The sequence below is a fragment of the Anser cygnoides genome, chromosome 34 (genome assembly GCF_040182565.1).
Source record: "Anser cygnoides isolate HZ-2024a breed goose chromosome 34, Taihu_goose_T2T_genome, whole genome shotgun sequence".
Lineage (NCBI taxonomy): Eukaryota > Metazoa > Chordata > Aves > Anseriformes > Anatidae > Anser > Anser cygnoides.
In genome coordinates, this window is record NC_089906.1 from 1,095,250 (window position 1) to 1,119,021 (window position 23,772).

Genomic DNA, 23,772 nt, shown 5'->3' on the forward strand with positions numbered 1-23,772 from the left:
GTAACGGCATTTTGGGGGTAAAGGGGCTTTTTGGGGGGGATAAAGGGAGCTTGGGGGGGTTAAGGGGTGATTCGGGGTGTGAAAGGGCTTTTGGGGGGTGTAAAGGGGCTTTGGGGGGGGTAACGGAGTATTTGGGGGGTAAAGGGGCTTTTGGGGCTGTAAAGGAGCTTTTTGGGGTGATAAAGGCTTTTTTTGGGTCAGTAACGAAGCTTTTTGGGGTCCCACCGCCTGCCCTGGGACTGTGCATCTCCGGCAGCCACGGGGCTGGATTTTGGGGTTAAACTGGGGGGTTTTGGGCGCGGGGCCTTTCCCCAGCCTCGGCCACGCTCGGGTTTGGGGTAAAAAAGCGGCTTTTAGGGGCCGGAGCTCGGCGCTCCCGCCAGCTGCAGCCGCGAGGCTGCTTTTGGGGTGAAACCGGGGGCTTTTGGGTGCTTGGGGCCACGCCGGGCGCCCCCAGCCCTCAGGACACCGCCGGCAGCGTTTTGGGGCCAAACCGCCCGGTTTCGGGGCTGCCGCGGTTGCCATGGCAACGCCTCCGCGTGGGTATGGGCGGGACTTCCGGTGGGGTCACTTCCGGCGGGACCACTTCCGGTGGGGCCACTTCCGGGCCTGCGCGGTGCGGCCCCGACGGGTGCCCGGAGCGGACAGCGGCGGCGGCGGCGGCGCATGCGCGGTGGGGCCGAGGGGGCCCTATAGGGGCTTATGGGGGGGCTGGGGGGTCTCTATAGGGGTCCCATAGGGGCTTATGGGGCTCGGGGGGGGGGGGGCCTGGGTAGGGCTGGAGGGGCCCTGGGGGGCCTTACGGGGCTCTATAGGGGCTGAGGGGGCTTCATAGGGGTCCTATAGGGGCGTGTGGGGGTCTGGGGGGGGGGCTATAGGGGCGTGTGGGGGTCTGGGGGGCCCTATAGAGGCGTGTGGGGGTCTGGGGGGGCCCTATAGGGGCGCGTGCGACTCTGTGGTGCTTGGATAGGGCTGCGGGGGCCCTGGGGGGGTCTTATGGGCCTCTATAGGGGGTTGGGGGGTCCTATAGGGGTGTATGGGGCTCTATAGGGGCTGAGGGGGCTCCATAGGGGTCCTATAGGGGCGTATGGGACCCGGGGGGGGGGGGGCTGAGTAGGGCTGGAGGGGCCCTGGGGGGCCTTACGGGGCTCTATAGGGGGCTGGGGGGCTCTATAGGGGTCCTGTAGGGGGGCTGGGGGGCCCTATGTGGGCCTGTGGGTCTCTGGGGGTCCTTATGGGGCTCTGTGGGGGCCTGGGAGGGTCTGGGGGGGCTCCATAGGGGGAGGGGGTTGGGAGGGGCCCTGGGGGGCCCTATGGGGTCCTGGGGGTCTCTGGGGGGCCTTATGGAGCTCTATAGGGGTGGGGTGGGGGGTCTGGGGGGCCCTTATGGGGCTCGGTAGGGGGTGGGGGGCCGGGGGGGGCCCTATGGGGGCTCGGAAGGACGTTTAGGGACCCCTGGGGGCTCTCTGGGGGGCCTTATGGGGCTCTATAGGTGGGGGGGCTACAGGGACCCTCACCCCCCGCCCCCCCAGGACCCCCTGAGACCCATTGGGGGCTCCAGGACCCCCCGCCGCAGCCATGGCCTCGCTGGTGAGTGCCGGGCCCCAAAAGGCCCCAAAAAGACCCCAAAAGGGCCCCGGGGGGGCTCGGGGGGTCCCTCACCCCCCTGCCCCCCCCCCAGGGCCCCAGCAGCCAGGTGGTGACCGAGTACGTGGTGCGGGTCCCCAAGTGAGTGCCGGGCCGGGGGGGTTATGGGGGTTATGGGGTGGGGGGGTTATGGGGGAGATTATGGGGTGGGGGAGTTATGGGGTGATGGGGTGGGTTCTGGGGGGGTTATGGGGTGATGGGGGGGTTATGGGGTGGTTATGGGGTGATGGGGGTGACGGGGGGTTTATGGGGGGGTTATGGGGTGGGGGGGTTATGGGGTTTGTGGGGTGACGGGGGGTTATGGGGTAGGGGGTTATGGGATGGGGAGGTTATGGGGGGGTTATGGGGTGATGGGGGGGGGTTCTGGGGGGGGTTATGGGAGGGTTATGGGGTGGTGGGGTTATGGGTTGGGGAGTTATGGGGGGCTTATGGGGGTGGTTATGGGGTAGGGGTGTTATGGGGTGATGGGGGGGATTATGGGGTGGGGGGGTTAGGGGGAGGTTATGGGGTTTGTGGGGTTATGGGGGGGTTCTGAGGTGATGGGGGGTTCTGGGGGGGTTCTGGGGTGGGGGGTTATGGGAGGGTTATGGGGTGATGGGGGGGTTGTGGGGGGTTATGGGAGGGTTATGGGGTGGGGGGTTATGGAGGGGTTATGGGGTGATGGGGGTAATGGGGGGGTTATGGGGTGGGGGTTTATGGGGTGGTTATGGGGTGGGGGTGTGATGGGGGGGTGATGGGGGGGTTCTGGGGTGTTTATGGGGTAGGAGGGTTACAGGGGGGTTATGGGGTGGTTATGGGTTGATGGGGGGGGTTATGGGGGGTTATAGGGTGCGGAGTTATGGGGGGCTTATGGGGGTGGTTACGAGGTAGGGGTGTTATGGGGTGGGGGGGGGGGTTATGGGGGGGGTTCTGGGGTGGGGGGGTTATGGGAGGGTTATGGGGTGGGGGGTTATGGGGGGGTTATGGAGGGGTTATGGGGTGGGGGGTGGGTTCTGGGGTGTTTATGGGGTGAGGGGGTTACAGGGGGGTTATGGGGGGGTTATGGGGTTGGGGGGTGATGGGGGGTTCTGGGGTTCGTGGGGTGACGGCGCCCCCCAGGAGCAGCACCAAGCGGTACAACATCATGGCCTTCAACGCTGCCGACAAGGTCAACTTCGCCTCCTGGCACCAGGTGGGGCCGGGGCCGGGTCATGGGGTCACGGGGTCATGGGGTCACGGGGTCATGGGGTCATGGGGACGGGGTCATGGGGACGGGGTTATGGGGATGGGGCTATGGGGTTGGGAATGGGGTTGTGGGGGGGGGACGGGGTTATGGGGTTATGGGGATGGGTTTTGGGGTCAGACATGGGGTTTTGGGGTCAGACATGGGGTTTTGGGGTCAGACATGGGGTTTTGGGGTCAGGCATGGGGTCCAGTGACAGGCACAGGGTTTGGGACAGGGGTTTTGGGGTCAGACACAGGGTTTTAGGGTCAGACATGGGGTTTTGGGGCCAGGCACGGGGTTTTGGGGTCAGACATGGGGTTTTGGGGTCAGACATGGGGTTTGGGGCCAGGCACAGGGTTTGGGATGGGGGTTTTGGGGTCAGACACAGGGTTTTGGGGTCTGACACAGGGTTTGGGGTCAGACACAGGGCTCAGGGCCAGGCACAGGGTTTGGGATGGGGGTTTTGGGGTCAGACGCGGGGTTTTAGGGTCAGACGCGGGGTTTAGGGCCGGGCACGGGGTTTGGGGCTGGGCTCGGGGTCCCCGGTGCCCGGCTGAGCGGCGCGGTGCCCCGCAGGCGCGCATGGAGCGGGACCTGAGCAACAAGCGCATCTACCAGGAGGAGGAGCTGCCCGAGGCGGGCGCCGGCAGCGAGTTCCACCGGCGGCTGCGGGACGAGGCGCGCCGCAAGAAGTTCGGGATCGTGCTGCGCGAGTTCCGCCCCGAGGACCAGCCCTGGCTGCTGCGCGTCAACGGCAAGGCCGGCCGCAAGTAGGGCACGGGGGGGCCGCGCCCCAACCCCCCCGCTTGTACCCCAAATCCCGCTGGTAGCGAGTCCCAATCCCCCGCTTTCACCCCAAATCCGCTGTTATTGAGACTAAATCCCCCGCTTTTACCCCAAAACCCCACTGTTAGTGAGTCCAAATCCCCCGCATTTACCCCAAATCCTCACTGTTAGCGAGTCTGAATCCCTCACCTTCACCCCAAAATCTGCTGTTATTGAGACTAAAGCCCCTGCTTTTACCCCAAAACGCCACTGTTAGTGTCTATATCCCCCACTTGTACCCCAAATCCTCACTGTTAGCAAGTCCAAATCCCCCGCTTTCACCCCAAAACCCGCTGTTAGCGAGTCCAAATTCCCCACTTTTACCCCCAAACCCACTGTTATTGAGACTAAACCCCCCGCTTTTACCCTAAAACCCCACTGTTAGCAAGTCTGAATCCCCCACTTTTCACCCCAAAATCTGTTATTGAGACTAAACCCCTGCTTTCACCCCAAAACCCACTGTTAGCAAGTGCAAATCCCCCGTGTTTACCCCAAAACTCCACTGAGTCTAAACCAGCTGCTTTTACCCCAAAACCTCGCTGTTAACAAGTCCAAATCCCCACTTTTACCCCAAACCCCACTGTTACTGAGTCTAAACCCCCCGCTTTTACCCCAAACCCCCCACTTCTATGCTTATGGGGGTGGGACAGGGACGGGACCGATCCCAGTGCCCCCAGTGGGGACAGGGCCGATCCCAGTGCCCCCCAGTGGGGATGGGAATTGGGATGGGGTCAAGATGATCCCAGTGGCCCTCATTAGGGATGGAGATGGGGTGGGGATGGGGAAGAGCCCGATCCCAGTGCCCCCCAGTGGGGATGGGGACAGGGACGGGATGATCCCAGTGCCCCCCAAGTGGGGATGGGGACAGGGACAGGACCGATCCCAGTGCCCCCCAGTGGGGATGGGGATGGGAACAGGGACAGGGGATGGGGATTGGGATGGGGACAGGACGATCCTGATCCTGGTGCCCCCCAGTGGGGATGGGGACAGGGACGGGGCCGATCCCGGTGCCCCCATCGGGTGCGGGGCTGATCCCAGTGCCCCCAATGGGGACAGGGCCGATCCCAGTGCCCCCCAGTGGGGATGGGAACAGGAACAGGGACAGGGGATGGGGACGGGGACAGGACGATCCCGATCCCAGTGCCCCAGGATGGGGACGGGGCTGATCCTGATGCCCCACTGGGGATGGGGCCGATCCTGGTGCCCCCTACTGGGGATGGGGACGGGGACGGGGCTGATCCCAGTGCCCCCCAGTGGGGATGGGGATGGGAACAGGAACAGGAACAGGGACAGGGGACGGGGACAGGATGATCCTGATCCCAGTGCCCCAGGATGGGGATGGGGCCGATCCTGATGCCCCACTGGGGACAGGACCGATCCCGGTTCCCCCATCGGGGACGGGGCCGATCCCGGTGCCCCCCCCCCTGCTTTGGGGACAGGACCCATCCCGGTGCCCCCCCCCTCTCCGCAGGTACAAGGGGGTGAAGAAGGGCGGCGTGACGGAGAACGCCTCCTACTACATCTTCACGCAGTGCCCCGACGGCGCCTTCGAGGCCTTCCCGGTGCAGCACTGGTACAACTTCACCCCCGTGGCCAAGCACCGCACGCTCACGGCCGAGGAGGCCGAGGAGGAGTGGGAGAGGTCGGCGGGGCCTGGGGGGGGACGCCGGGACCCCCGGGGGGGGGCCTGGTGGTGACGCCGTCCCCCCTGTGTCCCCCCCCAGGAGGAACAAGGTGCTGAACCACTTCAGCATCATGCAGCAGCGGCGCCTGCGGGACCAGGACGAGGAGGAGGAGGAGAAGGAGAAGAAGGCCAAGAAGAAGGGCGGCGAGCTGAAGATCCACGACCTGGAGGACGACCTCGAGCTCAGCTCCGAGGACAGCGAGGCCAGCGAGGCCGAGGGTGAGTGGGGGGCGGGAAAAAACGGGGGGGGGGGTCTGCCGGCGCTGACCCCCCGAGCACCCCCCCCCCAGGGGAGAAGGCGCCGAAGCCGAAGAAGAAGGCGCCGGCGGGGAAGAAGAAGAAGAAGAAGAAGGGCTCCGACGACGAGGCCTTCGAGGACAGCGACGACGGCGACTTCGAGGGCCAGGAGGTCGACTACATGTCCGACGCCTCCAGGTAAATGGGGGGGGGGGTTTGGGGGGGGGGCCTGCTGGCCGTGCCCCCCCCTCTAAGCCCCCCCCTCTTTGCGCCCCGCAGCAGCTCGCTGGAGGAGGACGTGGGGAAGGCCAAGGTGACCAAGGAGGACGACGGCCCCAAGGGTGTGTGCGGGGAGGGGGCTGGGGGGGTCCGTGGGGGGGGGTGGGGAGGGCGTGGGGGGGGCGGTTGTGACCCCCCCACCCCACCCCATTGCCCCCTCCCCAGGCATCGATGAGGCGAGCGAGAGCAGCGAGGAGAGCGAGGAGGAGAAGCCGGCGGAGGAGAAGGAGGAGGAGGAGGAGGAGAAGAAGGCGCCGACGCCGCAGGAGAAGAAGAAGAAGCGAGGTAAAAGCCCCAGGGGGTCGTTTTGGGGTGAAACCGGCCGGAAACGGGCCTGTGGCGGTGAGGGGGGGGCACTGACGGTGGTGCCCCCCCCACCCCCAGACAGCAGCGACGAGTCGCAGACCTCGGAGGAGAGCGACATCGACAGCGAGACCTCGTCCGCCCTCTTCATGGCAGTAAGCGGGGGTGCCGGGGCTGACGGGGGGGCCCGGGGGGCCCGGAGCTCGCCCCCACCCCCTGTTCCCCCCCCCCAGAAGAAGAAGACCCCCCCCAAGAGGGAGCGCCGGGGCTCGGCCAGCAGCTCGCGGGGCGGCAGCCGCCCCGGGACGCCCACGGTGGAGCCCGGCGGCACCTCCGGCACCCTGCGCGCCGCCGCCAGCAAGCTGGAGCAAGGTGGGGGCAGTTCCCGGCACCCGGGGGCAATTCCCGGGGCAGTTCCCGGCACCCGGGGGCAGTTCCCGGCACCCTGGGGCAGTACCCGGAACCCTAGGGCAATTCCCAGCACCCTGGGGCAATTCCTGGGGCAATTCCCAGCACCCTGGGGCAATTCCCGGGGCAATTCCCAGCACCCTGCGGCAATTCCCGGGGCACTTCCCAGCACCCTGGGGCAGTACCCGGAACCCTGGGGCAATTCCTGGCACCCTGGGGCAATTCCTGGGGCAAGTCCCAGCACCCGGGGGCAATTCCTGGGGCCATTCCCAGCACCCTGGGGCCATTCCTGGGGCAATTCCCAGCATCTTGGGGGCGATTTCCGGCACCCTGGGGCAATTCTCGGCACCGTGGGGCAATTCCTGGGGCAATTCCCAGCACCCCGAAGCAGCTCTCAGTACGTTGGGGGCAATTCTGAGCACCCTGGGGCAGTTCCCAGTGCCCTGGGGCAAGTCCTGGCACCCTGGTAGCAGTTCCCAGCCCATGGGGGCAGTTCCTGTTACGCTGGGGCAGTTCCCATGCCCCTGGGGCAGTTCCAAGCACCCTGCTTCAATCCCCGGGGCAGTTCCCAGCCCATTGGGGCAGTTCCTGGGGCAGTTCCCAACACCCTGGGGCAGTTCCCAGCACCCTACTGCAGTCCCTGGGGCGCTTTCCATCCCAATGGGGTAGTTCCTGGGGGCAGTTCTTGGTACACTGGGGCAATTCCAAGCACCCTGGGGCAGTTCCTGGGACAGTTCCCATCCCCCTGGGGCAGTTCCCATCCTCCTGGGGCAATTCCTGGGGCAATTCCCGGCACCTTGGCGGCAATTTCCAGCACCCTGGGGCAATTCCCAGCACCCTGAGGCAGTTCTCGGGGTGTCTTCTGGCATTCTGGGGCAGTTCCTGGGGCAGTTCCTGGGGCAATTCCTGGCACCCTGAAGCAGCTCTCAGTACGTTGGGGGCAATTCTGGGCACCCTGGGGCAGTTCCCAGCCCATTGGGGCAGTTCCCATGCCCCTGGGGCAGTTCCCAGCACCCTGCTCCAATCCCTGGGGCAGTTCCCAGCCCATTGGGGCAGTTCCCATGCCCCTGGGGCAGTTCCCAGCACCCTGCTCCAATCCCTGGGGCAGTTCCCAGCCCATTGGGGCAGTTCCTGGTACATTGGGGCAATTCCAAGCACGCTGGGGCAGTTCCTGGGGCAGTTCCCATCCCCCTGGGGCAAGTCGTGGGGCAATTCCCAGCACCCTGGGGTAACTCCCGGCACACTGGGGTAAGTCCCAGCACCCTGGGGCAATTCTTGGGGCAATTCCCGGCACCCAGGAGCAATTCCCAGCACCTTTGGGGGGGCAGTTCCCAGCACCCTGAGGCAGTTCCCGGCACCCTGCTCCAACCCCTGGGGCAATTCCCATCCCCCTGGCCCACTTCCCAGCCCCTTGCCCACCCCCCCCCCCCCAGCACCCAAGGGTGCTGCTCCCCAACCCCCCCCTTCCATTCCCCCCCCAGGCCGCCGCCAGCCGGGGGAGCCGCCGGCCGCCAAGCGCCTGAAGCTGGAGCCGGGGCCGCAGCCGCCGTCGGGGAAATGCACCCCCAGCAGCGGGTGAGTGGGGGGCCGGGGGGGGGTTGGTTTTTTGGGGGGGGGGGGGTCCCGGCGCCCCCCCCGAGCCCGTGCTCCCCCAGTGAGGTGCAGCTGACGGAGGAGGCGGTGCGGCGCTACCTGGGGGTGGGGGGGGGGGTTGTTTTTTTTTTAATTATTATTTTTTTATTATTATTTGGGGGGGGAGGGGGGTTCCCGGCACCCCCCCCCCCGACCCGGTACCCCCCCCAGCGAGGTGCAGCTGACGGAGGAGGCGGTGCGGTGCTACCTGAGGGTCTAGGGGAGGGTGGTTTTGTTTTTTTTTTTATTATTATTATTTTTTTTTATTATTTTGGGGGGGGGGGGTGGGGTGGGATGGGGGTCCCAGCAACCCCCCCCGACCCGGTGCGCCCCCAGCGAGGTGCAGCTGATGGAGGAGGTGGTGCGGCGCTACCTGAGGGTCTGGGGGTGGGGGGGGGGGGTGGGGGGGGGGTGGTTTTGGGGGTGTGTTTTTTTTATTTTTTTTATTTTGGGGGGGGTGGGATGGGGGTCCCTGCACCCCCCACCGACCAGTGCTCCCCCCAGCGAGGTGCAGCTGACGGAGGAGGCGGTGCAGTGCTACCTGAGGGTCTGGGGGGTGGTTTTTGGGGGTGTTTTTTTTTTTTTATTATTATTATTTTTTATTTTTGGGGGGGGGTTGGGGGGGCTCCCCTGCACCCCCCCCGACCCGGTGCCCCCCCCCAGCGAGGTGCAGCTGACGGAGGAGGCGGTGCGGTGCTACCTGAGGGTCTGGGGGAGGGTGGTTTTGGGGGGTGTTTTTTTTTTTTGTTGTTTTTTTTTTCTCTTTTTTTTGGGGGGGGTGGGATGGGGGTCCCTGCACCCCCCGACCAGTGCCCCCCAGCGAGGTGCAGCTGACGGAGGAGGCGGTGCGGCGCTACCTGACGCGGAAGCCGATGACCACCAAGGACCTGCTGAAGAAGTTCCAGACGCGGCGCACGGGGCTGAGCAGCGAGCAGACCGTCAACGCCCTGGCCCAGCTCCTCAAGCGCCTCAACCCCGAGCGCAAGGTCATCGGCGACAAGATGCACTTCTTCCTCAAGGAGTAGGGGCGGGGGGGCACGCAGCACCCCCCAGAATGGGAGACACCCCCCCACACCCCCCAAATGGGGCTCTTCCCTTTATTGGGAGCCCCGTCCCCTTTATTGGGAGGTCCCCCCCACCCCCTCCCAGCGGGAGACACACACACACCCCCCCCCCCCCCCCCCCCCCGCTTTGTGGGAGACCAACTCCCCCCCCCCCCCCCAAAAAAAAAAAAAAAGGGAGACCCCCCACCCAAAATGGGGCTTTTCCTTTTATTGGCCCCCCCCAAATCCCCTTTATTGGGAGCTCACTCCCATTTATTGAGGATTCCCCCCCCCGCCCAAAAAAAAAAAAAAGGGAGACCACCCCCCCCCAAAATGGGGCTCTTCCCTTCATTGGGAGCCCCTCCCATTTAGTGAGATCCCCCCCCCCCCCCCCCTTTACTGGAACCCTCCCCTTTATTTTGGGAGGCCCCCCCCAAAAAAAACAAAATGGGAGGACACCCCCCCCCCTTAAAATGGGTGTCTTCGCTTTACTGGGAGCCCCTCCCCTTTACTGGGATTCCCTCCTGTTAGTGGGAGCTCCTCCTTTAACTGGGATCCCCCCACCCCTTAAATTGGGATTCCCCCTTTATTGGGACCCCCCCCCCCCCCCCTTACTGGAAACTCTCCCCCTTACTAGGATGCTCTTAACTGGGATTCCACCCCCACCCCCCCCCCCCCACCCCCCCATTAAACTGGAATCCCCGCTGCTTAAACTGGGATTCCCCCATTGGGATCCCTCCTGTTATTGGGATCCCCGCCTCTTACTGGGACCTCCCCCCCCCCGTTACTGGGAGCTCCTCCTTTAACTGGGATTCCCCCTTACTGGGACAGCTCCCATCTTACTGGGAGCCCCCCCCTTATTAGGCTCCTCTTCTTTAACTGGGATTCCCCTCCTGTTTACTGGGATCCCCTCCTTGTACTGGGATCCCCTCCTTTAACTGGGATCCCTCCCCTTACTGGGAGCCCCCCAAGCAGGTCCCCCCCCCCCTTTTGGTGAGACCCCGTCCCTTTACCGGGACCCTTCCCCTTTATGGGATCCCCGCCTATTACTGGGACCCCCCCCCCCCACCCCCCTTTTTTGTAGGATCCCCCTTTAACTGGGATCCCCCCCCTTACTGGGATCCTCTCCTCCCCTGGGAGCTGCCCCCGTTTCCCCCATCCCCTGCAGCCCCCCCCCAATAAACCGCCGGGTTCCGTACCCCGCGTCCTTGGCGTTTGTGCCCCCCCCCCCCCCCCCCCCCCCCCCCCCCCCAGTTTCCAGCACAGAAAATCCCCTTTTGGAGGAAAAATGCCTTTTTGGCCTTGCCAGCCCCTATTTTTAGCGGATTTTTTCCCTCCCCCCGCTGCACTGGAATGGCTTCCACCTGCCCCCCCCGGCTAAAAAATCCCAATCCCCCCCCCCCGGGTGAGGGGGTTCAGTACCTGGGGGGGGGGCATTTACCACCCCCCCCAGCACCCCCCCCCAGGGTCCCCCACCACGGGGGTCCCCAAATTCTGGCCCCCCCCCCCCCCATTCCCCGGGGGGGGGGGGTGGCCCCCAGCGGGGTGGGGGGGGGGCAGCCCCAGGGCAGCTCAGGGTTAACCCCAGCCCCCCCGGTGCCCCCCCGCGGCTCGGGGGCCATAAAAGCGGCGGCGGCGGCGGGGCCGGGGGCAGGCAGCAGGATGGCAGCGACCCCGCTCCCCGCAGCCTTCGGCCTCCTCCTCCTCCTCCTCCTCGCCGCCTGCGCCCCCCGGGGGCCACACCGCCGCGGGGGGGGGGGGGTGCGTCCCCCAAATCCTCCCCCAGCACGGCTCCAGGGCGGGGGTCTCTCCGCACGGCCCGGGGGGCCCCCTCCGCAGCCCCCCCGCCGCTCCTCCGGGCCGGGGGCTGCCGGAGGGGGGGCCCCGGAGCCTCCGCCGCTGCCCCCAGCCCCCCCCCCGCCGCGTCCCCCGTGGCAGCGGGGGGGGGCCGGGGGCGCCCCCTCTGCGGGCTGCGCAGCGTGGCCGTGCGGGTGCGCGACCTGGGGCTGGGCTACCCGTCGGAGGAGACGGTGCTGTTCCGCTACTGCGGGGGGCCTGCCCCGCGCCCCCTCCAACCACGGGCTGGCCCTGGCCCGGTTACGGCCCGGGGGGTCCCGGGGGCGCCGGGGGGGCCGGGCCCTGCTGCAGGCCCAGCCGTTACGAGGACGCCGCCTTCCTGGACGAGCGGCACCGCTGGCACGAGCTGCGGCAGCTCTCGGCCGCCGCCTGCCGCTGCGTGGGGTGAGCCCCCCCCCCCAAAAAAGCCCCCCCCGCCCATAAAAAGCACGGCGAGGGAGGGGTCACGCTTTATTGGGGGGGTCGTGCGTTACGGGGGGGCCCCGCTGCCGCCTCCGCTCCGTCAATAAACGCCGTGGAGCTGCCCGGGGGTGCCGGCGTCGTGTCTGGGGGGGGGTGGGGGGCAAACGGGGGGGGTCAGGCGGTGTGGGGAGGGGGGGCACCCCCATGGAGGGGGTGGGGGGAAGGGGGGGCACATACTCACCCGCGGGGGGCGTTGCGGCAGATGATGGAGACGCGGCGCCCCCGCGGCACCCGGCGCCCCCGAAGAAGGACTCCTCGTCCCGCAGGATCTCGTGGGTGAAGTCGTAGCGCGCCGCATCCCTGCTGGGGGGGGTTAATTAGCGAGAGGGGGGTTAATTAGCGAGAGGGGGGATTAATTAACGTGGGGGGGGTTAGTTAACAAGTAGGGGGGCCAACTCACCGCAGGACGTAGAGCGAGCCCGGCTCCAGCAGCAGCTCCAGCCACTCGCCGGGCGCGCGGCAGCTCACCAGGCGCATGACAGCCGCCGAGAGCAGCGAGAGCCCCGCGATGGTGCAGCCGCAGAACTGGGGGGGGGGGGGGGGGGTGATCATGGAGGGGGGGGCACGTCAGCACCCGGCCCCCTCCCACCTCCCCCCCCAAAAAAACACCCCCCCCCCAAAAAAAAAGCCCCCACCTTGACGCTGTCGACGTGCGGGCGGACGAAGCCGCGCGGGTGCAGGTCGAGGACGTGGACGAGGCCGAGGGGGGGCGCCCGGGGGGAAGGCGGCCGCCACCCGGCGCAGCACCGCCCCCGCCGCCCCCCCCAGCGGCCCCGCTCCGTCTCCCGGTAACCGCAGATGGCCTGGGGGGGGGGAGGGGGACGACCTCTGACCCCGTGCCCTCTGACCTGGCTCCGTGCCGCGGCGCTGAGCCCAGGCCCAACGACCGCCCCCTGCCCTGGTGCCCCCCACCCCCTAAAGCTCCGTGACCCCAAAACCCTGACAGCCCCGTGACCCCAAACCCATGTGACCCCTGAACCCGTGACCCCAGATCCCCCGCGACCCCTAACCCCAGTGACCCCTGAACCCCGTGACCCCTAACCCCTGTGACCCCCAACCCCAGTGACCCCCCTAACGCTGTGACCCCCTCCCCCGTGACCCCTCACCGCGGTGACCCCTGACCCCGTGACCCTTCACCCCGTGACCCCTGCCCCCCTCACCCCGTCCCAGTGATCGAACTGGTACGGCCGCCGGCCCAGCCCCGGCTCCAGCTCCCGCAGCAGCTCGGCCGCCTCCGCCGGGCTCACGAAGCCGGCGTGCACCAGGGCCGAGCCCCGCAGCCGCCGCTCGACGCCGGGGGCCGAGGCGCGGAGCAGCGGCGGCGGCGGCCCCGGCCCCCCGCTCCCCCCCGGCCCCGCTCAGGGCCCGGAGGCCGCACAGGCCGCGCGCGCAGTGCATGCCGGGAGCCGGGCCGGCTGCCGCGGGGCACGCCGGGAGGAAGGTCGGGGCTGGGCCGGGCGCGGGGCACGCCGGGAAGAAGGTCCGAGCGGGGCCGTGCGCGGTGCATGCCGGGAGTGAGGTCCGAGCTGGGTTTGACGCGGTGCATGCCGGGAGGGAGGTCAGAGCGGGGCCGGGCGCGGTGCATGCCGGGAGGGAGGTCAGAGCGGGGCCGTGCGCGGTGCATGCCGGGAGGGAGGTCCGAGCTGGGTTTGACGCGGTGCATGCCGGGAGGGAGGTCAGAGCGGGGCCGGGCGCGGTGCATGCCGGGAGGGAGGTCGGAGCTGGGCCGGGCGCGGTGCATGCCGGGAGGGAGGTCGGAGCGGGGCCGTGCGCGGTGCATGCCGGGAGTGAGGTCCGAGCTGGGTTTGACGCGGTGCATGCCGGGAGTGAGGTCAGAGCTGGGTTTGACGCGGTGCATGCCGGGAGGGAGGTCCGAGCTGGGTTTGACGCGGTGCATGCCGGGAGGGAGGTCGGAGCGGGGCCGGGCGCGGTGCATGCCGGGAGGGAGGTCCGAGCTGGGTTTGACGCGGTGCATGCCGGGAGGGAGGTCGGAGCGGGGCCGGGCGCGGTGCATGCCGGGAGGGAGGTCCGAGCTGGGTTTGACGCGGTGCATGCCGGGAGGGAGGTCGGAGCGGGTCCGGGCGCGGTGCACGCCGGGAAGAAGGTCGCCGCCGCCCGCCGCGATGCATTGTGGGCCGGTGGCGGAGGGGCCCCCCCTTGGGGCTGGGGCCCCCCCCCCTCAGGCCGGGGGTGCCGGGGGTCCCCCAGGAGCTGCCGGCGGAGCAGGGCCGCGCGCTCGGCCTCCAGCCGCTGCCACTGCGGGGGGGGGGGACACGGGGCTGGGGGGGGGGGTACCCACGGGGGGGGGATTTGGGGTACCCCCCCCCCAAGGCGGGGATTTGGGGGTCCCGGCCCTGAGGGGAGGGGGATTTGGGGTCACCCCCACCCTGGGGGGGATTTGGGGGGTCCTGACCCCTGAAGGGGGATTTAGGGGTGCCCCCCCACCCTGGGGTGGGATTTGGGGGTTCCCCCCCCCCCCAAGGGGGATTTTGGGGGTCTCGACCCTGAGCAGGGGGATTTGGGGGCACCCCCACACCCTGAAGGGGGATTTAGGGGTGCCCCCCACACCCTGGGGGGTCCAGACCCTGGGGAGGGGATTGGGGGCACCCCCACACTCTGGTGGGGGGGGGAAATAGGGGCGTCCCCCCCCAAGGGGGAGATTTGCGGGGGGTCCTGACCATGAGCAGGGGGATTTGGGGGCACCCCCACACCCTGAAGGGGGATTTAGGGGTGCCCCCCCCACCCTGGGGGGTCCAGACCCTGGGGGGGGGATTTGGGGGTGCCCAAGCCCCCAAGGGGGGGATTTGGGGAGGTCCCCCCATCCCTAGGAAGGATTTGGGGTGTTCCTCCACCCTGGGGGGAGGGGAATTGGGGGCACCCCCCCACTCTGGTGGGGGGGGGAAAATAGGGGCGTCTCCCCCAAGGGGGGGGATTTGGGGGGGTCCTGGCCCTGAAGGGGGGATCTGGGGTCACCCCCACCCCCTGGTGGGGTCTGGACCCCGAGAGGGGGGATTTGGGGGCTCCCATTGCTGATGGGGGTACGCGGTGCCGCCACCCCGGGGGGGGGCATTTGGGGACCCCCCGGGGTGTTTGGGGGGTCTCACCCCTGGGGGGGGGGGGGGTCGGGGGAGCCCCCACCTCCCCGGCCAGCCGCTCGGCCGCCTCGGTGTACGCTCGGCGCTCCCGGGCCAGGGCCCCCCGCAGGCGCCGCAGCCGCCCCCGCTCCTCCTGCAGCGCCCCCCAGCCCGGGGGGGGCCGGGGGGGGCCCGGAGGGGGCCAGCGCCGCCGCCATCGCCTCCTGCGAGAAAGGGGGGGGGGGGATAATAATTAGGGGGGTAATAATTAGGCGGGGGGGGGAATAATTAGGGGGGAACCACTTAGGGCTCCCTGCAGGGCTGGGGGCTCTCCGTATGCCCCCCCCCGGCCTGTACCTGCGGGGGGGGGGTCCCGGGGGCTCCGGGGGGGGGGGTTGGGGGGGGTCTCGGGGGTCGCAGCCGTGCCCCCCCCCGTACCTGCAGGCAGCGGTGCTGCAGCGCGATCACCTCCCGCCCCGCCGCCGCCTCCTCCCGCAGCCGCCGCAGCTCCTCCTGCAGCTCCCGGGGGGCCGGGGGGGGCCCTGCTGCCTGGGGGGGGGGGGGGCAAGGGGGGGGGCCCGCTGTGTGCCCCCACCCCCCCGGTGTCCCCGTTGTGCCCCTCACCTCCCCCCCCCGGGACCCGGTCCCCACCTCGGTGCTGTCCTCGAGGCTCTGCCGGCTGCTCTCGGCCCCCCGGGGTGCTGCTGGGGGGGGGGCCGTGGCTGCAAAATGGGGGGGTGGGGGGGGGGGGGGGGGGGTCGGGGGGGGGTCAGGAGTGAGTGTGGGGGGGGGCAGAAGTGCTTTGAGGGTCCCAGGTTGGGTTTGGGGGGGGGGCAGGAGGGGTGGGGGGGTCCCAGGTTGGGTTTGGGGGGGGGCAGGAGGGGTTTGGGGGGGCCCAGGTTGGGTTGGGGGGGCGGCAGGAGAAATTTGGGGGTTCCGGATGGGTTTTGGGGGGTCCAGGCCTGGGTTTGGGGGGGGGTCAGGAGGACTTTGAGGGTCCCACGTTGGGTCTGGGGGGGTCACAGAGACACTGAGGGGGGGTCAGGACGGGGCCTGGGGGTCCTGCGGGTGCTCGGGGGCTGCTGGGGAGCCCTGAAGGGGTCTGGGGGGGGGTCCGGGGGGTCCCCATGGATCCCGGCAGGGGGGATCCCGGTGCCCCCCCCCCACTCACCGTTGCGCCGCGCTCTCCGCTGGGTCGCCCCCTCCCCGGGCTCCTGCCCGCGGCGCTGCCCCCGCCGGGCCCCCTGCAGGAGGTGCGGGGGGTAGAACCCGTCCCCCCCCCACCCCGGGACCCCCCCCCCCAACCCCCAATAACCCCCCCCCGGCCCCCCCCCGCCCACCTGCACCCGCTCGGCCTCCAGCAGCGCCCAAAGGCTCCGGTTCTGCTCCCGCAGCCGCTCGGCCTCGGCCCCCGCCGCTGCCATGGCCCGGGCGCAGGCGGCCACGCGGGCCTGGGGGGGCATAATTTGGGGGGGGCACATGGGGGGGGGGGCACTCTGGGGACACCCCCGGGGGGGGGGGGGGCACGGGGCATCACGGGGATACCACAGGGGTGGGGGGGAGAGTGGGGGGCAGGGGGACACCTTGGGGACACCCCGGGGGGGGGCATGGTGGAGGGGGGGCACCCTGGGGACGGGGGGGGCACTCTGGGGACACCCCGGGGGGGGGGCATGGTGGCGGGGGGCACCCTGGGGATGGGGAGGGGCACACAGGGACTGCCTGGGGATGGGGGCACCCTGGGGACACCGGGGGGCATGGTGGAGTGGGGGGCACTCTGGGGAAGGGGGGGGGGGCACCCTGGGGACACCCCCGGGGGGGCACGGGGCATCACGGGGATACCACGGGGGTGGGGGGCAGGGGGACACCTTGGGGACACCCCCGGGGGGGGGGGCATGGTGGAGGGGGGGCACTCTGGGGATGGGGGGACACCCAGGGAATGGGGGGGGGGCACACAGGGACGGCCCGGGGGTGGGGGGGCCAGGGGAGACCCGGGGGGGCACCCAGAGGATGGGGGGGGGGGGGCACACCCTGGGGACACGCTGGGGGAGGGGGGGGGGCACGGGGACACCCGGGGGGGGGCCTGGGGACAGGGGGGCACCACAGGGACACCTCAAGACCGGGGGGCACGATGGGGACACTGCGGGGAGGGGACACGCTGGGGGGGGGGGCACTTGAGGGCCCCCCCCGCTGACCTGGAGGGGCTCCAGCCGCCGCCGCAGCGCCCGCAGCTCCCGCTCCCGCCGCGCCCCCCGCCGCCGCCTCCCGGTAGAGCCGCAGGAGCCCCCCCAGCGCCGCCGGGCCCCCCCGGGGGCAGCCCCAGCGCCGCCAGCTCCTGGGGGGGAGGGGGGAGGGTCCAAATAGCCCCCCCCAGCCCCCTGTAAGAGCCCCCCCAACCCCTAAATAGCCCCCCCAGACCCCGTAAGTGCCCCCCCGAACCAAATAGCCCCCCCAGCCCCCTGTAACCCCTGTAAAATCCCCCCAGCCCCTAAATAGCCCCCCCAGACCCCGTAAGTGCCCCCCCGAACCAAATAGCCCCCCAGCCCCCTGTAACCCCCCTGTAAAATCCCCCCCAGCCCCTAAATAGCCCCCCCAACCCCCTGTAAGAGCCCCCCCAGCCCCTAAATAGCCCCCCAGACCCCCGTAAGTGCCCCCCCCGAACCAAATAGCCCCCCAGCCCCCTGTAACCCCCCCTGTAAAATCCCCCCCAACCCCTAAATAGCCCCCCCAGCCCCCGTAAGAGCCCCCCGAACCAAATAGCCCCCCCAGCCCCCTGTAAACCCCCCCCCCAACCCCTAAATAGCCCCCCAGCCCCCTATAACAGCCCCCCCAGCCCCATGTAAAGCCCCCCCCGCAACAAAAAGCCCCCCAGCCCTCTGCTCCTGCCCCCCCCAGCCCCCGAACCCCCCCCCCCATCATCTCTTGCCTGCTCCAGGGGGTCCCGGTGCCCCCCCCGCCCCCCGGCCTCACCGCCGCCGCCGGGGGTCCCTGGGGAGGCGCCGGGGGGGGACTCGCGGCCCCCCCCCCGGGGACAGGCACAGCGCGGCCGCGGCTTCCTCCAGCAGCACCTCGGGGGCTTTTTTTTTCGGGGGGGGGGACACGGGGGTTGGGGGGGGGGCCCTCTGCGGTGTGCCCCCCCCCCGTTGGGACCCGGGTGCCCCCCCCCACGTTACCTGGGGCCGGGGCCGGGGCCTGGCCTGGGCGCTCCATGGCACCTAGGGGGGGAAATGTCGGGGGGGCCGCGAAGTGGCTGGGGGGGGCGCGGAATGGGGGCGGGGGGGGCTCAACTGCCCCGTGCCCCCCCCCAAAAAAAATACCACCCCCCAAAACCCCTCCACGGCCCCCAAACCTGGTCCCCAACCCCCCCCCCCCCCCCAAGGCCCTACAACCCCCCCCAGGCCCTGCAGCCCCCCCCCCCCGTGCCCCCCCGCCCCAAAATCTCGCCCCCCCCCCCCCCCCCCCAGGTCCTCACCGCGCCCCGCCGGGCCCCGCCCCCCCCCGGCGGCGCAGCTCAAATAGCCCGCGCGGCCCCGCCCCCCGCCTCCCATTGGGCGCCGGGGCGGCCAATCAAGGGGCGGTGGCGGCGGCGCGCGGGGCACGCCGGGAAATGTAGTCCGCGGAAAGAGCCCCGGAGTCCTTTGTGGGGGGGGGGATTTGGGGGGCGCCTGTAGGGCCGGGGTGGGCCCCCCCAAAAAGGGGGGCAGGACCCCCAAAAAAAAGGGGGGCAGGACCCCTGTAGCCCCCCCAACCCCCCCCAAAATCTCATAATGACCCCCAAAAAAACCTCAAATCCCCCCCCCACACCCCAAAATCCCCCCCGCACCCCAAAATTCCCCCCCCCCGCACCCCAAAATCCCCCCCCAAGCCCCCCCCCGCCCCCAAATCCCCCCCCGCCCCCAAATCCGACCCCCCCCACGCCCTCTCCGGGCTCTGCAGCCGTTTAATTGCTCCGGGTGGGGGTACAGCGAGGCTGAGGGGGGCCCCCCCACTACCCCCCTCGGGGGGGGGGGCTCAGGAGCCCTGGGGGTCCGGGGGGCTCCGGGGGGGGCGCCGGGGGTCTCCTTCTGCACCAGCCGGGGCTCGTCCTGGCCGCGGGGGGGGGGGTGCACCAGGACCTGGTCGAGGAGCCCGAATTCCTGCGCCTCCACCGGGCTGAGGTAGCGGTCCCGCTCCATCGCCGCCTCTGGGGGGGCACGGGGGGTTACGGGGGGGTCCCGAGGCCGGGGGGGGTCCCGGGGCCGGGGGTCCCGGGGGGTCCCGCTCACCGATGACGGGCAGCGGCTTCCCGGTGTGCTTGGCGTAGAGCCCGTTGATCTGGCGCTTGAGCTGCAGGATCTCCTCCGCCTGGATGGCGATGTCGGTCGCCTGGCCCTGGGGGGGGGGGGCACGGGGGGGGGAGAAATTTGGGGGGGGGCCACAGGAAGAGACGAAGCCCCCCCGCACCCCAAACCCCCCGTCCTTGCCTTTCCCGGGGGTGCCCCTGTCCCCTCCCTGTAATTTTGGGGTCCCATCCCGCAGGCATCCCCCTCCCCATTACACCCCCCCCAGCAGTCCTCCCCCCCCCATATCCCATTCTGGGGTGCCCCCACCCCCTCCTCCTCCTCCCCCCCCAGTACCCCCTCCCCACCCCCTGCCCCCCCCTCACCCCCCCCCAAGAAGTGCCCCCACTCCCCCCACTTCCCCCTGCCCCCCCGAGGGCTACTGGATCCCCCCACCCCATGATGCCCCCCCAGCCCCCCATAATGACCCCCCCCAGCCCCCCCACCCCATGACACCCCCCTTGGTGCCACCCCCCTACCCTTGCCCCCCCGAGGGCTGGTGGATCCCCCCATCCCATGACACCCCCACCCCATGACACCCCCCTTGGTGCCCCCCCCGTACCCTTGCCCCCCCCGAGGGCTGGTGACTCCCCAACCCCCCTTGATGCCCCCCCCCCCAGTGCCCCCCGTACCCTTGCTCCCCCCGAGGGCTGGTGGACCCCTCCAGCCCCCCAGACCATGACCCCCCCCCCTTGGTGCCCCCCCACCCCATGCCCCCCCCAGGCACCCCCCGTACCCGTGCCCCCCCCGAGGGCTGGTGGCTCCCCAACCCCCCTTGATGCCCCCCCCCCCCCGGTGCCCCCCCTGTACCCGTGCCCCCCCGAGGGCTGGTGGCTCCCTCCCCCCCGGTGCCCCCCCGTACCCTTGCCCCCCCCGAGGGCTGGTGGCTCCCCCCCCCATGATGCCCCCCGTACCCGCGCCCCCCCGAGGGCTGGTGGATCATGATGCGGGCGTTGGGCAGGGCGTGGCGCAGGCCGGGGGCGCCGGCGGCGAGCAGCAGCGAGCCCATGCTGGCCGCCTGCCCCACGCACCACGTGCACACCGGGCTCAGCACGTACTGCATCGTGTCGTAGATCGCCAGCCCCGACGTCACCGCGCCCCTGTGCCACGGGGGGGTCGGGGGGGGGTCAGGGGGCCGCCGGACCCCCCGGGGGCGCTGACCCCCCCCCGTGTCCCCACGTGCCACACGCCCCACGCACCGAATCGTGCTGCAGATCGCCAACCCCACCGTTACCGCCCCTCCCAGTGCTGGGGGGGGGTCAGCAGGGCTGCGGGGGGTCAGCAGGGCCGTGGGGGGGTCAGGGGTGGCCGTGGGACCCCCCCGGGGGTGCTGACCCCCCCCACATGGCTGTCCCCCCCCGTGTGGCTGCCCCCCCCCCCCGCGTGTCCCCCCCACCCCACGCACCACATCGTGTCGCAGCTCGCCAGCCCCGACATCGCCGCCGCCCCCCCCACCAAAATGCCATGGCATGGGGGGGTCGGGGGGCCGTGGGACCCCCCCCCGGGGTGTGCTGCCCCCCCGGTGCCCCCCCCCTCACCGGGGCTGTTGATGTACATGTGGATGGGCTTCTTGTGGCTCTCGGACTGCAGGAACAGCAGCTGCGCGATCACCAGGCTGGCCAGGCTGTCGTCGATCTGGGGGGGGGGGAATTATTTGGGGGGGGGGGCAGTTATTTGGGTGGGGGGGCACGGGGGGTCATTGGGGGGAGCGGGTCCAGGGGGGCGGTTATTTGGGGGGGCGCAGGGGGGTTATTTGGGGAGGGGGGGCACGAGGGGGAGGGGGGCGCTGGGGGGCGCGGGGGAGGGGGTTATTGGGGGGGGCCACGGGGGGGTTATTGGGGGTGGGGGGGGCACAGGGGGTTACTGGGGGGTGATTTGGGGTGGGGGGCACGGGGGGGTTATTTGGGGGGGCCACGGGGGGGCGGTTATTTAGGGGGGGGGGCACAGGGGGGTTATTTGGGGAGGTGGGGGCACGAGGGGGCGCTGGGGGGCTGTTATTGGGGGGCCACGGGGGTTATTTGGGGTGGGGGGGGCACAGGGGGGCACAGGGGGTTACTGGGGGAGTGATTTGGGGTGGGGGGCATGGGCGGGTTATTTGGGGGGGCCACAGAGGGGGTCATTGGGAGGGAGCGGGTACGGGGGGGCAGTTATTTGGGGGGGCACAGGGGGAGGGGGTTATTGGGGGGCACGGGGCGGTTATTGGGGGGGGCACCGGGGGTCATGGGGGGGCACGGGGGGAGGAGATTATTGGGGGGAGGTATGGGAGGGACTATGGGGGGGGCACAGGGCTGTTATGGGGGGGGGCGCAGGGGGGTTATTTGGGGTGGGGGGGCACAGGGGGCACACGGGGTTATTGGGGGGCATGGGGGGGTTATTTGGGGTGGGGGGGGGCACCGGGGGTTACTGGGGGGCACAGGAGGATTATTTGGGGTGGGGGGCACGGGGGGGTTATTTGGGGGGGCCACGGGGGGGTTACTGTGGGTGGGGGGGCACAGGGGAGGGGATTATTTGGGGGGGGGGGACACGAGAGCAGGGGCTTATTTGGGGGGAGGTGGGGGCGATTATGGGGGGGGGCACAAGGGGGTTATTTTTGTGGGGTACAGGGGAAGGGAATTATTGGGGGGTGGATTATTTGGGGGGGGGGGATTATTTTGGGGGGGTCCCACCCCCACGCCCCCCTCATCACGCACCGGCCCCATGACGCAGACGATCCGCTCCCGCAGCAGCCGCGAGTAGATGTCGTAGGCGCGCTCCCCCCGGCCCTAAAATTGGGGGGGGGGGGGGGCACCGGGGGGGGCGCCGTTAACGGAGGGGGGGGCGTGAACCCCCCACCCCCCCGCCCCCGCCCCCACTCACCGTCTGCTCCACCACGATGGGGATCAGGGGGCCGCCGGCGGGGGGGGTCCCGTGCAGGCGGCGGGCGGCCCCCCCCAGGAGGCGCAGGGCGCGCTGCGGGCACCGGGGGTCAGCAACGGGGGGGGGGGGGGCACCGGGGGGGGGTCAGGGGTCAGCAATGGGGGGGGGACCGGGGGGGGTCGGAGAACCGGGGGGTGGGGGTCACGAACCAATGGGGTCAAAAACGGGGGGGTCAAGAACCGGAGGGGGTAATCGGGGGGGTCAGCAACAGGGGGGACACCGGGGGGAGGTCAGGGGTCAGCAACAGGGGGGGGGGGAAACACTGGGGGGGGTCAGGGGTCAAGAACCGGGGGGGTCAGGAACCAGGGGGACGGGGAAGCGGGGGGGGGGAACCGGGGGTCGGGAGTGGGGGGGTGGGGGGGGGGAACCGGGGGTTAGCATTAAAACCCGGGGGGAGGGAGCGGGTAACCGGGGGTCAGCAACGGGGGCGCGGAACCGGGGGGGGTCGGAGAACCGGGGGGGGGGGGAACCGGGGGGCGGGGGTCACGAACCGGCGGGGTCAAAAACGCGGAGAAAGGAACCGGGGGGGTCAAGAACCGGGGGGGACCGGGGGGGGTCAGCAACGGGGGGGGGCGGCCGGGGGGGTCAGGGGTCAGGAACTGGGGGTGCGGGAACCGGACGGGGGGGTGTCAAAGAACCGGGGGGTCACGGCACCGAGGGGGGTTCGGGACACCGCGGGGGGGGGGACAGAAGGAGCCCAAGAGCCCGTCACGGGGCTCCCCGCAGCCAGCACCGCCCCCCCCCGCCCGTCCCGGTCCCGGTCCCGCCGCCCCCCCCCCGGTTCCCCCTCCCCCCGCCCCCGGCCCCTCACCGCCACCCCCGGCCCCATGGCGCCCCGGAAGCTCTCGGCCCGGAAGTTCCCCCCCCCGCGTCACGTGGAGGGGGCGCAATCACGTGACGAAGACAGCCGCTCCCGCGCTTTTTTTGTTTAAAGAGTCTCCCGTCACGTGACCGCGCGCAGCTCCCGTCGTGCCCCGCGGCGGCTGCACCCACAGCCCCGCCCCCCCCCCCCCCCCAAAAGGGGCCGGGCGGGAACCGCGACCCGCGCACGGGGTTCCGGGGTGGGGGCGGGGCGGGGCAGGGCCGCGCAGGGCCCGTCACAGCCCCGGGGGGCTCCGGGTGGCCCCGTGTCACCTCCGGGTGGCCCCACACCAGCTCCGTGTGTCCCCGTGTCACCTCCATGAGGCCCCGTCTCAGTTCCGTGTGTCCCTGTGTCACCTCCATGTGTCCTCACATCAGCTCCATGTGTCCCCGTGTCACCTCCATGAGGCCCCATGTTGGTTCCGTGTGTCCCCTGGTGTCACCTCCGGGTGTCCCCACACCAGCTCCACATGTCCCCATGTCACCTCCATGAGGCCCCGTCTCAGTTCTGTGTGTCCCCATGTCACCTCCATCTGTTCCCACACCAGCTCCGTGTGTCCCCGTGACAGCTCCATGAGGCCCCGTGGTGCTTCCGTGTGGCCCCGTGTCAGTTCCATGTGTCCCTGTGTCACCTCCGTGTGTCCTCATGTCAGCTCCATGTGTCCCTGTGTCACCTCCATGTGTCCCCACACCAGCTCCGTGTGTCCCCGTGACAGCTCCACGAGGCCCCGTGGTGGTTCCGTGTGTCCCTGTGTCACTTCCATGTGTTCTCACGTCAGCTTCATGTGTCCCCGTGTCACCTCCATGAGGCCTCATGTTGGTTCCGTGTGTCTCCATGGCAGTCCCGTGAGGCCCCGTGGTGGTTCCATGAGGCCCCGTGGCCACTCTGTGCACCTCCAGGTCACCTCCGTGTGGCCCCGTGTCACCTCCATGTGTCCCCACACCAGCTCCGTGTGTCCCCGTGACAGCTCCACGAGGCCCCTTCGTGGTTCCGTGTGTCCCCGTGTCACTTCCATGTGTCCTC

General features: G+C 70.2%; 4 protein-coding genes across 4 annotated transcripts; 2 read left to right on the forward strand and 2 right to left on the reverse strand.

Moving 5' to 3' along the window:
• Positions 1-1,524: 1,524 nt before the first annotated feature.
• GTF2F1 (general transcription factor IIF subunit 1) lies at positions 1,525-9,302 on the forward strand. The gene is made up of 13 exons (XM_066986495.1): positions 1,525-1,590; positions 1,682-1,728; positions 2,746-2,818; positions 3,428-3,621; positions 5,148-5,318; positions 5,401-5,579; positions 5,651-5,795; positions 5,877-5,938; positions 6,042-6,161; positions 6,261-6,334; positions 6,413-6,551; positions 8,069-8,162; positions 9,040-9,302. The coding sequence occupies exons 1-13, from the start codon at positions 1,579-1,581 to the stop codon at positions 9,242-9,244; spliced, it is 1,515 nt and encodes a 504-aa protein (XP_066842596.1). The 5' UTR covers positions 1,525-1,578; the 3' UTR covers positions 9,245-9,302.
• Positions 9,303-9,595: 293 nt separating this feature from the next.
• PSPN (persephin) lies at positions 9,596-11,644 on the forward strand. The gene is given in 4 exon segments (XM_066986401.1): positions 9,596-9,633; positions 11,172-11,327; positions 11,329-11,365; positions 11,367-11,644. Coding segments are annotated over 4 exon segments (372 nt in total). The 3' UTR covers positions 11,508-11,644.
• ALKBH7 (alkB homolog 7) lies at positions 11,557-13,634 on the reverse strand. The gene is given in 8 exon segments (XM_066986402.1): positions 11,557-11,817; positions 11,820-11,881; positions 11,982-12,106; positions 12,217-12,298; positions 12,300-12,351; positions 12,354-12,384; positions 12,742-12,938; positions 13,091-13,634. Coding segments are annotated over 8 exon segments (1,152 nt in total). The 3' UTR covers positions 11,557-11,758.
• Positions 13,635-16,765: 3,131 nt separating this feature from the next.
• Positions 16,766-22,841, reverse strand: CLPP (caseinolytic mitochondrial matrix peptidase proteolytic subunit). The gene is made up of 10 exons (XM_066986403.1): positions 22,699-22,841; positions 21,828-21,920; positions 21,662-21,733; positions 20,509-20,606; positions 19,890-20,071; positions 19,604-19,608; positions 18,918-19,023; positions 18,569-18,835; positions 16,848-16,987; positions 16,766-16,792 (listed from the first exon to the last, which is right to left on the reverse strand). The coding sequence occupies exons 1-10, from the start codon at positions 22,714-22,716 to the stop codon at positions 16,766-16,768; spliced, it is 1,008 nt and encodes a 335-aa protein (XP_066842504.1). The 5' UTR covers positions 22,717-22,841.
• Between the last annotated feature and the right edge of the window lie 931 nt (positions 22,842-23,772).

Excerpts from the sequence above, each read along its gene's own strand:
- GTF2F1 (XM_066986495.1), top strand. Across the intron at positions 2,819-3,427 it reads ACTTCGCCTCCTGGCACCAG|GCGCGCATGGAGCGGGACCT; the intron begins GTGGGGCCGGGG and ends GGTGCCCCGCAG. Across the intron at positions 6,162-6,260 it reads GGAGAAGAAGAAGAAGCGAG|ACAGCAGCGACGAGTCGCAG; the intron begins GTAAAAGCCCCA and ends CCCCACCCCCAG.
- CLPP (XM_066986403.1), bottom strand. Across the intron at positions 16,988-18,568 it reads CTGCAGAGCCCGGAGAGGGC|GAGCTGGCGGCGCTGGGGCT; the intron begins GTGGGGGGGGTC and ends CCTCCCCCCCAG. Across the intron at positions 16,793-16,847 it reads GGCGGCTGGAGCCCCTCCAG|TGTCCCCATCGTGCCCCCCG; the intron begins GTCAGCGGGGGG and ends CCCTCCCCGCAG.